This window comes from Eumetopias jubatus, unplaced genomic scaffold (genome assembly GCF_037043125.1).
Source record: "Eumetopias jubatus isolate StellerSeaLion01/CBP00866 unplaced genomic scaffold, mEumJub1_p1.0 scaffold_12, whole genome shotgun sequence".
In the NCBI taxonomy this organism is placed as follows: domain Eukaryota; kingdom Metazoa; phylum Chordata; class Mammalia; order Carnivora; family Otariidae; genus Eumetopias; species Eumetopias jubatus.
The window spans coordinates 95,720,282-95,735,004 of NW_028274818.1; the positions used below are offsets into that span (position 1 = coordinate 95,720,282).

The following is a 14,723-nucleotide window of genomic DNA, read 5'->3' on the forward strand; positions in this document are numbered from 1 at the left end:
TGACATATATTAGTTTCGGGTGTACAACATAATGATCTCTCTTTTAATTGATGTGTTCAGACACTTTTTTTTTTAAAGATTTTATTTATTTGACAGAGAGAGACACAGCAAGAGAGGGAACACAAGCAGGGGGAGTGGGAGAGGGAGAAGCAGGCTTCCCGCGGAGCAGGGAGCCCAATGCAAGGCATGATCCCAGGACCCCGGGTTCATGACCTGAGCCGAAGGCAGACGCTTAACGACTGAGCCACCCAGGTGCCCCGTTCAGACACTTTTAATACTTAAAATACTTAATACTTTTAATGGAATTATTGATATGTTTAAACTTAGGTCTACCATTTTTTTTTGTTTTGTTTTCTGTTTGTACTCCATTTTGCTCATCCATTCCCCATTTCATATTTTCTTTTGGATATCTGGATGTTTTTGTATTTCATTTTAACTTTAACTTTAACTCCCATTTTAACTTATCTATAGACTGTTTATATCTCTTTGAATTTTTAAATTTGAATTTTTTTAGGGGTTCTAAAGATTATGATATACATACATAACCTTTCATATTCTGTTTGGATTTTGTATTTAATAACTTCAAGGAGAATATGGAAATTTTACTAAACTAATAACACAGTATATGTTAACTAACCTCAGTATAAATAAAATCTAAAAATATTTTTTAAAAAAGTTTCTTAAAGCCTCATGAAGGAACAAAAACAGGTCATATTCAAGGGTCAGAGTGGCATCAGATTTTTCAAGGACAATGACTTTAAAAATTCTGAGGGGAAATTATTTTTAATTTATAATTACATACCCCCAAAACTACCAGCCCAGTGTGATGGTAGAAGAAAGATATTTTTTGACTCAATATCTCAGAAACGTTACCTCCAGTCTGTATTTTCTCAAGGAAGCTATTAGAAGATTGTTTCACGAAAACCAAGTGATTAACCAATGGGAAAAGGAAGATACTAAATCTAAGAAATAATGTTTGGTATAGAGAAGAGATTGGAAATCAGGATGACAGCTGTGTAGTTGGCCCAGACCATGGTTTGGACTGTATTTCTCTGTGACCTGCTGCATTCAGTGATCCAATTTGAAAATGGTAAAGAATTTGTGTAAAAAAATTTCTGGGTAAATACCAAAGATACCGTAAAAATGAGTTGAAAGTGCTTGCCTCTGAGGAAGATGACTCCAAGATCAAAGAACTGCAAGTTTTTGTCCTAAGTCTTGTAGTAATATCTGGCTTTAAAAAATGTTTATGTATAACTTTAGTAAAATTTAGAATCATGAAAACAAAAAAATGTTATGAAATTGAGTATACAGGTCTTAACACGAAGTTCCTCAGAAATTTTTATAATTGTAATCATAAGTATTTTTTTAACATAGAGCATTACCAGATACCATGCTAGGCCTAATACAAGTATTATTCCACTTATGTGCACTTTCCAGGATCCATTTTCCTTTTTTTTTTTTTAAGATTTTATTTATTTATTTGACAGAGAGAGAGACAGCGAGAGAGGGAACACAAATAGGGGGAGTGGGAAAGGGAGAAGCAGGCTTTCCGCCAAGCAGGGAGCCTGATGCGGGGCTCAATCCCAGGACCCTGGGATCATGACCTGAGCTGAAGGCAGACGCTTAATGACTGAGCCACGCAGGTACTCCCTCATTTTTCCTTTTAAGTGGTTATGACCCTTTTGGGTTCTTGAGCTGACGTGAAAAAATAGACCTTTCATCATGAAAAAATTTTAAGTTTTATTTAACATCTACTGTCCACAGTGGCCTGAGAATGAGGCCCTTTCCTGGTACAAGCCGGTCATTTCCACAAAAAGAACTTTGACAAAGATTTTATAAGCCCAAACATTAACTTCTTTGTTTCTATGATTTTTATGTCCATTGTTATTTAACTTTACCATCTGGATCAATGCACATATTTATATGGTAATTTTTTTCTCTGAAAAGTTCTTACTGAATTGATGATGTATCATAATCCATGAATTTAGAATGGCCCATTCTTTCACTTATCCCTTGCTAGGCAGGTAGCAAACTTACCTGACTGATCAGTTTACAAGAAGGAACTGAGCATCTGTGGATCAGACCCTTCTGGATTCCTTCTTTGGGATTTATCTACCTGAACAAAGATGCATCCAAGACTAAACTTAAAAAAAAAAAGTGGTTAAAAAAAACCTACATAATATAAAATTTACCATCTTAACCATTTTTAGTGTATAGTTCAGGAATGTTAAATGTTAAATACGTTAAATACCAAAGAAAAAAGCAAATTATTTCCAATATATAAATAAGCAAGTAAATAAAGGTAATCAGAAGTTTAAACTTGTGAATATATTTTTCTGTTTAAGTTTGTAAAAGCATGTTTACCATATTTGTCCTGTTGTAGCTATTATTAAAGAAGACATTTCAGGGGCTGATGCTGGAGGTATAAATCAGCATAAAATTGTGCTCAACAATACAATAGTTTTTAAGATGCTTATGCTACTTAAGTCACTTCTCTCTTTTTAGTTAATCCTATGGAAAAAATGTAATTGCAGACCGACGCTATGCACATTATATTCGTTTAATGTTGTATAATCATGAGAAGTAGAAATAGCCTGATGTTCACCAACAGTGATATCTGCCATTAATTATAGTATGTCCATAAAATAGAAAACAAAATGTTTAAGATCAAATGTAAAATGTTTTAATAAAGTATGCCAATGTTTGTGGAAGAAAAAAAAGCTTTATATAAAGGCATGCTATATCCAAACCATTGGGCCTAGTAGATACAATGCTAGAAAGCAGAATGTCTTGTGTATACATGTCTACTTTTTTTTGACGTTAAGCCACTACATAATTTTTTCCTTTTCTTTTTTTTTAATTTAAATTCAATTAACCGACATATGGTACATCATTAGTTCCAGATGTAGTGTTCAATAATTCATCAGTTGCATATAACACCCAGTGCTCATTATATCACGTGCCCTCCTTAATGCCCATCACCCAGTTACTCCATCCCTCACCCATCTCCCCTCCAACAACCCTCAGTTTGTTTCCTAGAGTTAAGAGTCTCATAGTTTGTCTCCCTCTCTGATTTCTTCCCATTTAGTTTTTCCTCCCTTCCCCTGTGATCCTCCGCACTATTTCTTATATTCCACGTATGAGTGAAATCATATGGTAACTATCTTCCTCTCATTGACTTATTTTGCTCAGCATAATACCCTCCAGTTCCATCCACATCGATGTAAATGGTAAGATTTCATCCTTTTTGATGGCTGAGTAATACTCCACTGTGTGTGTGTGTGTGTGTGTGTGTGTGTGTGTGTGTGTGTGTGTGTGTGTGTGTGTGTCTCTCTCTCTCTCTCTCTCTCTCTCTCTCTCACATCTTTATCCAGCCATCTGTTGATGGACATCTGAAGCCACTACATAGTTATTCTTAACACAGTTATTTCCCATAGCAGTGCTATGAATTGAGTACCTAATCATCTCCATTTTACAAATGAGGGGATTCAGAGTCCAAGGTTAAGTGACTTATCCAAAGTCACACAGCCTGTTAATAACAGAACCAAGTTTGTCTGACTCCAGAGCCCACACTCCTAGCACTGGGACTCTGGGTATCTGTCAGGAAGCTGGTCCACAATGGGTAGACCTTTCCTTTCCTTTGTGGAAATTATATACTTAGTATTTTCCTTGAACATGCCAAATATTTTGTCATATCTGGTTCATAATGCACCCAACCATCTTTGGAAACCAACTGAATTTTTATTTCTGTTTGTTGCAGCTTATTTAGATTGGTTTGTTTATTTGTTTTCGGTAAAATGAACTTCTCAGAGTTTTATAACCATCAAACAGTGCAGTTTAAAATGTTTGAATAGATTTTTTATACCCATAGGCCATTACAAAATGCTCATACAATCTAAAAAGAAAATTATTGAGGCTCCTGGGTGGCTTAGCCGGTTAAGCATCTGCCTCTTGATTTTGGCTCAGGTCATGATCTCAGGGTCCTGGGATTGAGCCCCCAGTTGGCCGCTCTGCTCAGTGGTGAGTCTGCTTGTCTCCCACTCCCTCTGCCCCTCCCCCAGCTAGGATGTGCACTCTCGCCCCCTCTCTTTCAAATAAATAAATAAATAAATAAATCTGTACAAGTTAAAAAAAAATAAAATTAGCAAATTATAGGCAAAATATATGTCATAGATATTCTTTTCACTTAGACTTGAATTTAAATTTTTTTAAAGATCGTATTTATTTATTTGACAGAGGGAGACAGAGTGAGAGAGGGAACACAAGCAGGGGGAGTGGGAGGGGGAGAAGCAGGTTCCGCCGAGCAGGGAGCCCGATGCAGGGCTTGATCCCAGGACCCTGGGATCATGACCTGAGCTGAAGGCAGATGCTTAATGACTGAGCCACCCAGGCACCCCTTGAATTTAAATTTTTTAGAAAAAGAAAGAAGAGGAAAGAATTGTATAGAAGCAAGTAGCCAGTGATCTTAAATATTTGTAAGTGAAAGGAATATCTGTAAGTGATAGGTATAAGCCAGCATCTCAACAAATTCTCCCTCAGAGTAAGGAAAATATCAGGGAAGCTCATATTGTTATTTACGTCCTTTCTTTATTAATTTTGTATTCCTGAATGTTCTAGTCATTATATTAGGGCCTTGTAGATATTCCATGAGCAAAGAAATTGCAGTAAAATTTAAATCTGGTTGAGGGGGAGAGAGTGGAGTTGGAAAGACATTAAGGTTTGTCATTAATTTAAATGTGATTGATGAACTTGATATAGCATCTTTTTTTGCTGCTGTCATAAAAGTAATATTTGGTCATTAAAGAAAACTTACAAAATACAACAATGTAGAAGGGGGAAAAGGTACCCTTATTAAACTCTTCCTCACCGTTCAGAAACAGTTGATATTTGTGGTATTTATATTCTTCCTTAAAATAATTTCTTTTTTCTTTTTAAGATTTTATTTATTTATTTGTCAGACAGAGAGAGAGAGAGCACAAGCAGGGGGAGCAGCAGAGAGAACAGGCTGAGCAAGGGGCCCAGTGTGGGACTGGATCCCAGGACCTGGGATCATGACCTGAAGACAGACCCTTAACCGACTGAGCCACCCAGGCGTCCCCACAAATCTTTAACTGAGGTGAAATTTGTTTAAAATTAACCATTTAAAGTGTACATTCAGCCCACTGAGTACACTTGCAGTGTTGTGCAGCCATCACTTCCATCTAGTTCCAAAGAAAGCATTTTTAAAAATCTTTTTTTTTAAAGATCAGTTATTTATTTTTTAGAGAAAGCATGAGTGGGGGGAAGGGTCAAGGAAGAGGGAGAGAAGCAGACTCTCTACTGGGCGTGGAGCCAGATACAGGGCTCCGTCCCAGGACCCTGAGATCATGACCTGAGCCGAAATCAAGAGTTGGACACTTAACTGACTAAGCCACCCAGGTGCCCCTCAAACCATTTTCATTACCCACAAAGGAGATACCGTATGCATTAAGCAGTCGCTCCTCACTGCTCCCTCCCTAACCCCTGGCAACCACTAACCTATTTTCTGTCTCTGTGGATTTGCCTGTTCTGGACACGTCATAAAAATGGACTGATACAACATGTGACCTTCTGTGTCTGGCTTATTCCACTTATTAGCATAATGTTTTTGAGGTTCAACCACAATGTAGCATGTGTCAGTGCTTCATTCCTTTTTATGGCTGAATAATATTCTACTGTACGAATATACCATGTTTGTTTATCCATCAGTTGATGGACATTGAATTGTCTCCACCTTTTGGTTATTGTGACTAATGCTATGAACAAGTACTTGCACTTGCTTGAATACCTGTCTTCAGATCTTTGGAATGTATACCTAGGAATGGAATTGCTGGCTTATCTGGTAATTCTATGTTTAACTTTTTGAGGAACCGCCAAATCGCTTTCCGCAGTGGCTGCACCATTTTACCCACCAGCAATGTACAAGGATTCCAATATCTCCATATCCTCACCAACATTTATTATTTTCCATTTTTTTAATGTTATGGCCGTGAAATCTTTTGAAAATATATAACTATAATACATATTATTTGATTATTTCTTTTAAGGTTCCCCCTACTTTATCCCACCCCAATTTTTAAAAATTTTGTCTGAACTGTGATATGTTTTATTGGGAAATTGGTTGAAAGCAGTGATTTTCCAAACTACTTGATCTCAAGACTCCTTTATACTTTAATAATTATTGAGAACCCCAAGTTGTTTTTATTTATGTGTGTTATATCTTTGGTATTTACTGTATTAGAAATTAAAAACTGAGAAATTACTTGAATTATTTAAATGTGTTCATTCATTTAAAAATAATAGTAAACCCCATTACACGTTAACAAAATATTTTTATAAAAAATAACTTTTTCCAAACACACACACATGCAGATACACACAAGAGTGAAATGAATGGCATTGTTTCTCTCACCACAAATCTCTTTAATGTCTGCTGAAATTGAAGACTGTTGGATTCTCATATCAATCCGTGCATTTCAGTCTATGGCACTATTACATGTCTCTCATGTAGCCTTTGGAAAACTTCCTTATACGCTTAGGAGGGAATGAGTGAAAGAGGCAAATAATGTCTTAGATTTATCCTCAGGGACCTAGGAGACCAGAGTTGGAAAACTGTTGACTTTCATATTTGTTGTTTCTGGCAAAAATAGGAGTGTTTAGAAACCTTTGAATGATTTCTCATTCATACCATAGGGAAGTGGTGCTGGTTGTTTGTGCCCCCAAATACAAAATATTCAAGGAAGTTATTATTTGGGTCAAAGATGAACCTACCCAAAGCAGTCTACACATTTAATGCAATCCCTATCAAAATACCCAGAGCATTGTTCACAGAAATAGACAATTCTAGGGGCGCCTGGGTGGCTCAGTCAGTTTAGTGCCCTGACTCTTGGTTTCAGCTTAGGTCATGATCTCAGGGTCATGAGGTCCAGCTTCATGTTAGGCTCCGAGTTCAGCAGGGAATCTGCTTGGGATTCTCTCTCTCCCTCTCCCTCTGCCCCACCCCACCTCCCCTGTTCGCACTCTCTCTCAACTAAATAAATAAATCTTTTAAAAAAAAAATCCTGAAATTTGTATGGAATCACAAAAGACCCCGAATAGCCAAAGCACTCTTGAAAAAGAAAAAACTGGAGGTATCACAATTCCAGACTTCAAGTTATATTACGAAGCTGTAATAACCAAAACAGTATGGTACTAGATTAGCCACATAGATCAATGGAACAGAATAGAAAACCCAGAAATAAGCCCACAATTACATGGTCAGTCTTCCACAAAGGAAGAAAGAATATAAAATGGGGAAAAGTTTCTTCAAGAAATGGTGTTGGGAACACGGGACAGCTACCTGCAAAAGAACGAAACTGGACCACTTTCTAACACCATACACAAAAGTCAATTCAAAATGGGTTAAAGACCCAAATGTGACACCTGAAACCAAAACCTTAGAAGGGAACACAGGCAGTAACTTCTCTGACATTGGCTGTGGCAACATTTTTCTAGATATGTCTTCTGAGGCAAGGGAAATAAAAGCAAAAACTATTGGGACTTCATCAAAATAAAAAGCTTCTGCACAGCAAAGGAGTCAACAAAACTAAAAGGCAACCTACAGAATGAGAGAAGATATTTGCAAGTTATCTACCCAATAAATGGTTAGTATCCAAAATATATAAAGAACTTGGAAAATTCAACACCCAAGGAACAAATAATCCAATTAAAAACTGGGTAGAAGACATGAACAGACATTTCTCCAAAGAAGACATACAGATGGCTAACAGGTACATGAGGATGCTCATCATCAGTCATCAGGGGACTGCAAATCAAAACTACAATGAGAGATCACCTCACACCTGTCAGAATGGCTAAAACAAAAAACAAGAAACAACAACTTTGGGTGAGGGTGTGGGGAAAAAAGAACCTCTTGCACTGTTGGCGGGAATGCAAACTGGTGCAGGCACTCTGGAAAACAGTATGGAGGTTCCTCAAAAAGTTAAAAATAGAACTACCCTGGGCCACGTGGGTGGCTCAGTAGGTTGAGCATCCGACTCGGTTTCAGCTCAGGTTATGATCCCAGGGTCCTGGGATCAAGCCCTGCGTCAGGCTCCACGCTCAGGACAGAGTCTGCATTCTCTGCTTCTCCCCCAACTCACGCAAGTGTGCACTCTGTCTCACTCTCAAATTTTAAAATTTATTTTGAGAGAGAGTATGAGCAGGGTTAGGAGCAGAGAGAGAAGCAGACTCCCTGCTGAGCACGGAGCCTGATGCAGGGCTCAATCCCAGGACCCCAGGATCATGACCTGACCAAAGGCAGATGCTTTACTGACTGAGCCACTCAGGCACCCCTAAAAATCTTTGTAAAAAGATTAAAAAAAAAAGAACTGCCCTATGATCCAGCAATCGCACTATTGGGTATCTACCCAAAGAATACAAAAATACAAAAACTTTGGGTAGATACCCAGTAGTGCGATTGCTGGATCATAGTACCTCGCTAGCCAGGTACTTGATGCTTGTGGTGAAGAAGAGTGTGGATTGATGAGAAGGAACTAACAATTTACTGGGGAGATGGAAGCACTCTGTATGGAAGCACTCTATATGGAATGTTTGTTCGATTGTTTATGAAAGGTACTTAAACTCTCCTTTCACACTGTTGGGTAAGTATCCCAGAATTAGTGTACCAGGACTACTCAGATGTATCCAGGATTACTCAGGTGTTCCATTCATCAAAATTACAGAAAAGTTAAGATTTGTGCATTAAGGGGCGCCTGGGTGGCTCAGTCGGTTAAGCGACTGCCTTCGGCTCAGGTCATGATCCTGGAGTCCCGGGATCAAGTCCCGCATCGGGCTCCCTGCTCAGCAGGGAGTCTGCTTCTCCCTCTGACCCTCCCCCCTCTCATGCTCTCTATCTCATTCTCTCTCTCAAATAAATAAATAAAATCTTTAAAAAAAAAAAGATTTGTGCATTAAATGTATATAAATTTTGCCTTAAAAAATAGCAAAATAGGGGCACCTGGGTGGCTCAGTCGTTAAGCGTCTGCCTTCGGCTCAGGTCATGATACCGGGGTCCCGGGATCCAGCCCTGCATCGGGCTCCCTGCTCCGCTGGAGGCCTGCTTCTCCCTCTCCCACTCCCCCTGCTTGTGTTCCCTCTCTCGCTGTGTCTCTCTCTGTCAAATAAATAAATAAAATCTTAAAAATATATTAACAAAATAATCCTTGAGTGGTGAGTGGGTAGAGGTGGAAATGAAATAAGAAAGTTGCGATTTCGAAGCTAGGTGATAGTACATGAGGTTATTACACTGTTCTGTTAACTTTGTGTATTTACATTTAAAGCTCTCCACAATGTTTTTTGTTGTTACTGTTTTTTGTTTGTTTGTTTGTTTGTTTTTTGGGCAGCAAAGCAAGGTTTATTGACTGCTAGCAAAGTGATAGTACAAAGCTCCCAAGGACGGAGGGGTCCGGAAGGGGTTGCCTCACAACGTTTTTTTAAAGCAACATTCTAGTGTACCATATTAGAAAGTCATAAGATACTAGTATTCAGAAATCACCCCTGAAACTAATAATACACTATATGTTAAGAAATCAAGAAATAGCCATGTTAGCATATTATTTAAAAATGTGGAATTAATGGGCACTTGGGTGGCTCAGTCGTTAAGCATCTGCCTTCCGCTCAGGTCATGATCCCAGGGTCCTGGGATCGAGCCCCACATCGCATCGGGCTCCCTGCTCAACAGGAAGCCTGCTTCTCCCTCTCCCACTCCCCCTGCTTGTGTTTCCTCTCTCGCTGTCTCTGTCAAATAAATAAATAAAATCTTTAAAAAAATAAAAAATTAAAATGTGGAATTAAATAGGGAAAAAAGGTTAAAAGATAGCATAATGGTTGTCTCTGGGGGGTCAGAACTGTGTGTGGAGAGGGCTGAAGTACGGGATGTCTATTTTGTAAGACTGTCGGTGTTATTTAGTTTTTAAACCTTATGCATCTATTACTTAGATAAAACGATATATTCTGTGGATTTCTGCATTGTTTTCAAGGAAAATATCAACATAATCCTGTGTGAATAAATAGACACAGACCAGTGCTTGGAATATATAAAAATTCTTTTTGCCCATGATGATTTTGGCAGTATGCCCAATTATTTCCATTGCCAAAGGTGGTGATTTACATTTGAATTCCTACTTCAGATGAGCAGGGCTAAGAAGTTTGATTGCATATAGTTTCTTCCTGTGTGCTCCTGCCCTCCTGCAGTTTGTTTTTTACACGGTAGTTAAGAGTGATCATAAATAAGCTTATATTACTCGCCTATTTAAAAGCTACTCAATATCTTCCCATTGCAATTAGGATAAAATTCAAGCTCTTTATCATGGCCTACAAAAGGCCATAAATGCTATAAACGATCGGGTGTTTGCCATTCTTCCCTAATCACTGTGTCAGCCTTGATGGCCTTCTTGCACAGTCATCGCTCATTCCTGCCTCAGGGCCTTTGTACTTGCCATTCCTCAAGAAATTGGCTGCTTTTCATCATTCAGGATTTAATTCAAAATGTCATTCCTGAAAAAGGCCATCTCTGACCATCTAGCTAGACAAGCTCCCTCCACCCCTTCTCCTTCTAGAGCAATAGTAAAGTGTGGTCTCAGACCAGAAGCATTGAGCTGGGAGCATTTGGTTTGGTTTGGTTTGGAAATGCAGAGTCTTAGGTCCTACCACAGACCTGCGAAAGGAAAACCTGGATTTTAATGAGACCCCAAGATGATTGTGTGCATTTTTAAATTTTCAGAAGCTCGGTCTAGAATGACTCTGCCCTTACCTTTCCTACGTATCTGTAACTTTGTCGTTTGTTTACATGTTCACTGCTTCTCCTCCCTAAATTGAATAAAATCTCCACAAGGGCACCACCTTTTCTGATTTGTTCACTCCTGTATTCCAGCACTTGACCCATTATCTGCCCCTAGAACGTGCACAATTAAGTATTTGATGTGTAAAAGAATGCACAAATCTGATGGGAGATTATTTTGTGTTCCTCAAAGTGTATAACTGCACAATAAAAATCTTCAGGACTCTCACTCGCTTGTAAAATCGGGGTTACTGTTCCCTGCCAATATCATTATGAAGAAGTTTCACTCTTTCTTGGACACTCCTATTAAACTCATGTGACAAATAAAGAATCACTTGTTTATCCTTGTTTTCAGGTAGTTTGTTTTCGAAACCAAAGTTTAGGTTTTATTGAGTGCTTCACTATGGACCTAAAACCATGACTGGTGTTTTCTTTCTTATTTTTGAAAAGCATTCTCATCAGAGTTAAAGTTATTTTCAAAGGTTTTCATCCAAAGTAAGGGTTAGTTTGATATTTGAGTCAAATTTTATTAAATCTGAAATAATCTTTTTTAAAAACGGGAAAATAAGATTCTGAAAATGTTAAGTGCAAAATTTGAAGTTAAACTGCAAACAAAAACTGATGGAGCAAATTGTGTATCAGTTTTTTACTCTTGAGGTATGATTCTAGGAAGGACCTATAGTTTCTGATATTGTTCTATTTTTAAAAAATATGTTCCTAAGATAATGTTTCCTATTGCATATCCTGGTGAAATTTGTCAGGAAGCAACATTTCAGTCCACATACTTTGTTATTTTATTTACTTACTTACTTATTTGTGTGTGTGAGAGCGTGAGCAGGGGGAGGCGACTCTGTGCTGAGTGGGGAGCCGGACGCAGGGCTTGATCCCATGACCCATGAGATCATGACCTGAGCCGAAACCAAGAGTCGTATGCTTCACCGACTGAGCCACCCAGGTGCCCCTCACTCCACACACTCTGAATGAAGAAATAAGGCAGCTTAAGCCAGTGGCTTTCAGCTGGGGGAGCTTTTGCCCCCTGGGGACATTTGGCAATGGCTGGAGACATTTTCGCTTGTCACAGCTGGTGGGGGAATACCCCTTCCATCTAGTGGGTAGAGCCCAGGGATACTGCTAACACCCTGTAATGCACTGAACAGCCCCCAACTGCAAAGAATTCTTTAGCCCAAAATGTCAGTGGTGCTCCTGGGAAGGGACTGGCTTAAAGTTGAGAGAGCCCTTCCTCTGCAAATACTAATGCCATCAGAAAAAGAATACTTTAGGGCACCTGGGTGGCTCAGTTGGTTCAGCGACTGCCTTCGGCTCAGGTCATGATCCTGGAGTCCCGGGATCGAGTCCCGCATCGGGCTCCCTGCTCGGCGGGGAGTCTGCTTCTCCCTCTGACCCTCTTCCCTCTCGTGCTCTCATTCTCTCTCTCTCAAATAAATAAATAAAATCTTTAAAAAAAAAAGAAAAAGAATACTTTGGTCCTATCTTTTGGATAAGAGAATATATAGAAACAGGCAACTTGGAGATTCAGCTGGGTGTATTGGCATGGCATTCTCAGACAATTTTACATTTTTAAAAATAGAAAGACTCAAAATGGGGTTACTGGTTTTCCTTATTTTACAGATGGGGTCGAGGATTTGGTCTTTTGGGTTCCATTTTTGGAAAGGATGGTGTATTAAACCAGCCAAACAGTGTCTTTGGACTTATATTTTATATACTACAGTTATTACTTGGTAAGTATTTATACAGCAATACAAAAATAAGTTTGTTTTGTTACATTCCCTTTAGTACTTTGTGTCTTTGCCCTGAAATGTCTTTATAGTAAATAAAAGCATGTTAATGATAGAACACTAGGCTGTAGCACATTTTTCTGTTGTGAAAATTTGGTTCACTGAGATTTTGATGATGCTAATACTGAATTTGGTATCTGTTGGTGTTTAATCAGGGATAGCAGTGTCCCATAGTGTCCAGAAAAACCAGTCCCGTTCAGGGAACTTACTATTCCAAACACTTCCCCAGAAAATGTTTTTCCTTATTAGTTTATATACTGTAGGGTTACTTAAACATATTATGCCCTGAGAGAACATTAACAGTAAGCAGTGCGTGTAATTCCATTGCCTTTACACACCTGCTATGTCCATTGTCTTCTACTCTTTTCACTTAACTTTATGCGAATTCTTTCATGTTGTTTCCTCTCTTCGGTGTTCTGTTATTGTTGATATCAAGGTTTCAAGTTTTTGTGTTCTAAATAACACTGCAGTGATCAATTTTGTTTACAGTGCCCCTCACACACACCTCCCTCTTTGGATTAGTTCTGCAAAATAAATTTCCAAACACTGGGTGAATGAGCCAAAACACATAAATTTTTTTAATGGACTTTAATACGTATTACCAAACTACTTTTCCCTCAGTCGTCCGGCTTCCCTAAAGCTTCACCCATCTTCATATCTTAAAAGTGTTTTCTGTAAAATTTCTAATTTAATAGTTACAAATCCCCATCATTTTAATTTTCCTGCGTTGTCCCTTTTGTCATTGGGATCCTGATAATAGTCCATTTTCGTATTTGTTACATTTTACCCATTCTTTATCCTTTTTTATGTTAGTTTGGTGAATTTTGATTGTACAGAAGTTTTTTATACTTTTAGAGTTAAATCCAGCCATTTTTGACCTTTGGTTTCCATTGTTAATATTTTACCCCATTACCTACCAGCCCTTCTGTGCTCTTCTGCCTAGCTGACGTTGATTTGTTATGAGGTAAATTGTGAATCTAAATTTTTCTAAATACTCCTCTATCAGGTTCACCCAGTTCCATATCCTGTAGAAATACAAAAATACGCACAAGGATATTCATAGCAGTACAGTTTAAAATAGCAAAAAATTGGAAGTAGCTTAGCAAAACATAATGGTTGAATAAATTAGGTTACATCCATATTAGAAAATACTATGTATCCATTAAAGGAAAAAGCAGGTCTTACATGAATATTCTGGAAAGATCAAGACATAGTTTGGTGAAAAAAGCAAATTGTAGTATAATAGGTATAGAGAAGTATATGTTTATATATATTTATATATACATGTAAATATATATATATAAATGCATAGAAAAGGGTCCAGTGGTTGGGGGCCAGGGGTCAGACTTTTATTTTTTATTCCATTTATTTGTTCTGTTTGGATTTCTAAAGAAGAATATAATGTATTAGCCGAAATTAAAATAGCCTAAGAAACGCTTTTGACTATGTTAATTTTTGGAGATAGGGAACAAATTTCCATTTATAATACTTAATTTGTGAATTTCCTTGTACATATATTTTAAATCGTGTGTATCCTATGTATTTTTTCTGTGCACATTTTGTGTGTTCACATGAGGCATTTTTAATGTCAGGAGGCACATTGAAGGCACATTTGAACTCATCTAACAGTTTTCCAGAGCACATCATCTTCACTCCCTCCTAAACTGTTTGAGATAACAGCATTTTTACTTTAATTTTTCCATAGGTAATACTTTCACGAGTTCGAAAGTAAAAAAATATAAAATGCTATCCAGCAAAAAGCCTGCCCTTGACCTTTGCCCACCTCCACCCACTTCCTGCTGCCTTTCGTCCCCAGCTGGTAGCTGCGTGTTGCAGTACTTAGGCATGTACAAGAAGATACAAGCCCGTCATCTTAATTTTCCTCCTTTTTAAAATATAGAAGGCAGATGCTATACATACTGTCCTACATACTCTTTTTTCTTTTTTGCTTGACTACCTCATCATGGTGATATTTCCATAGCAGTCCATTGTCTTCATTCTTCTTCACAGCTGCAAAATGTTCCACTGCTTGATCGGACCATCATTTATTTAGAGTCACAGCACCTTGTAAATCCCACTGGGAACTGTAT

The 14,723-nt window shown here is 38.1% G+C and overlaps 1 protein-coding gene across 1 annotated transcript in view; it reads left to right on the forward strand.

Moving 5' to 3' along the window:
- VKORC1L1 (vitamin K epoxide reductase complex subunit 1L1) overlaps positions 1–14,723 on the forward strand; it is a 58,538-nt gene that overhangs the window by 38,395 nt on the left and 5,420 nt on the right. The window contains exon 2 of the mRNA XM_028109986.2: positions 12,467–12,576. Coding sequence (XP_027965787.2) covers positions 12,467–12,576 — 110 coding nt within the window. The remainder of the gene's footprint in view (positions 1–12,466; positions 12,577–14,723) is intronic.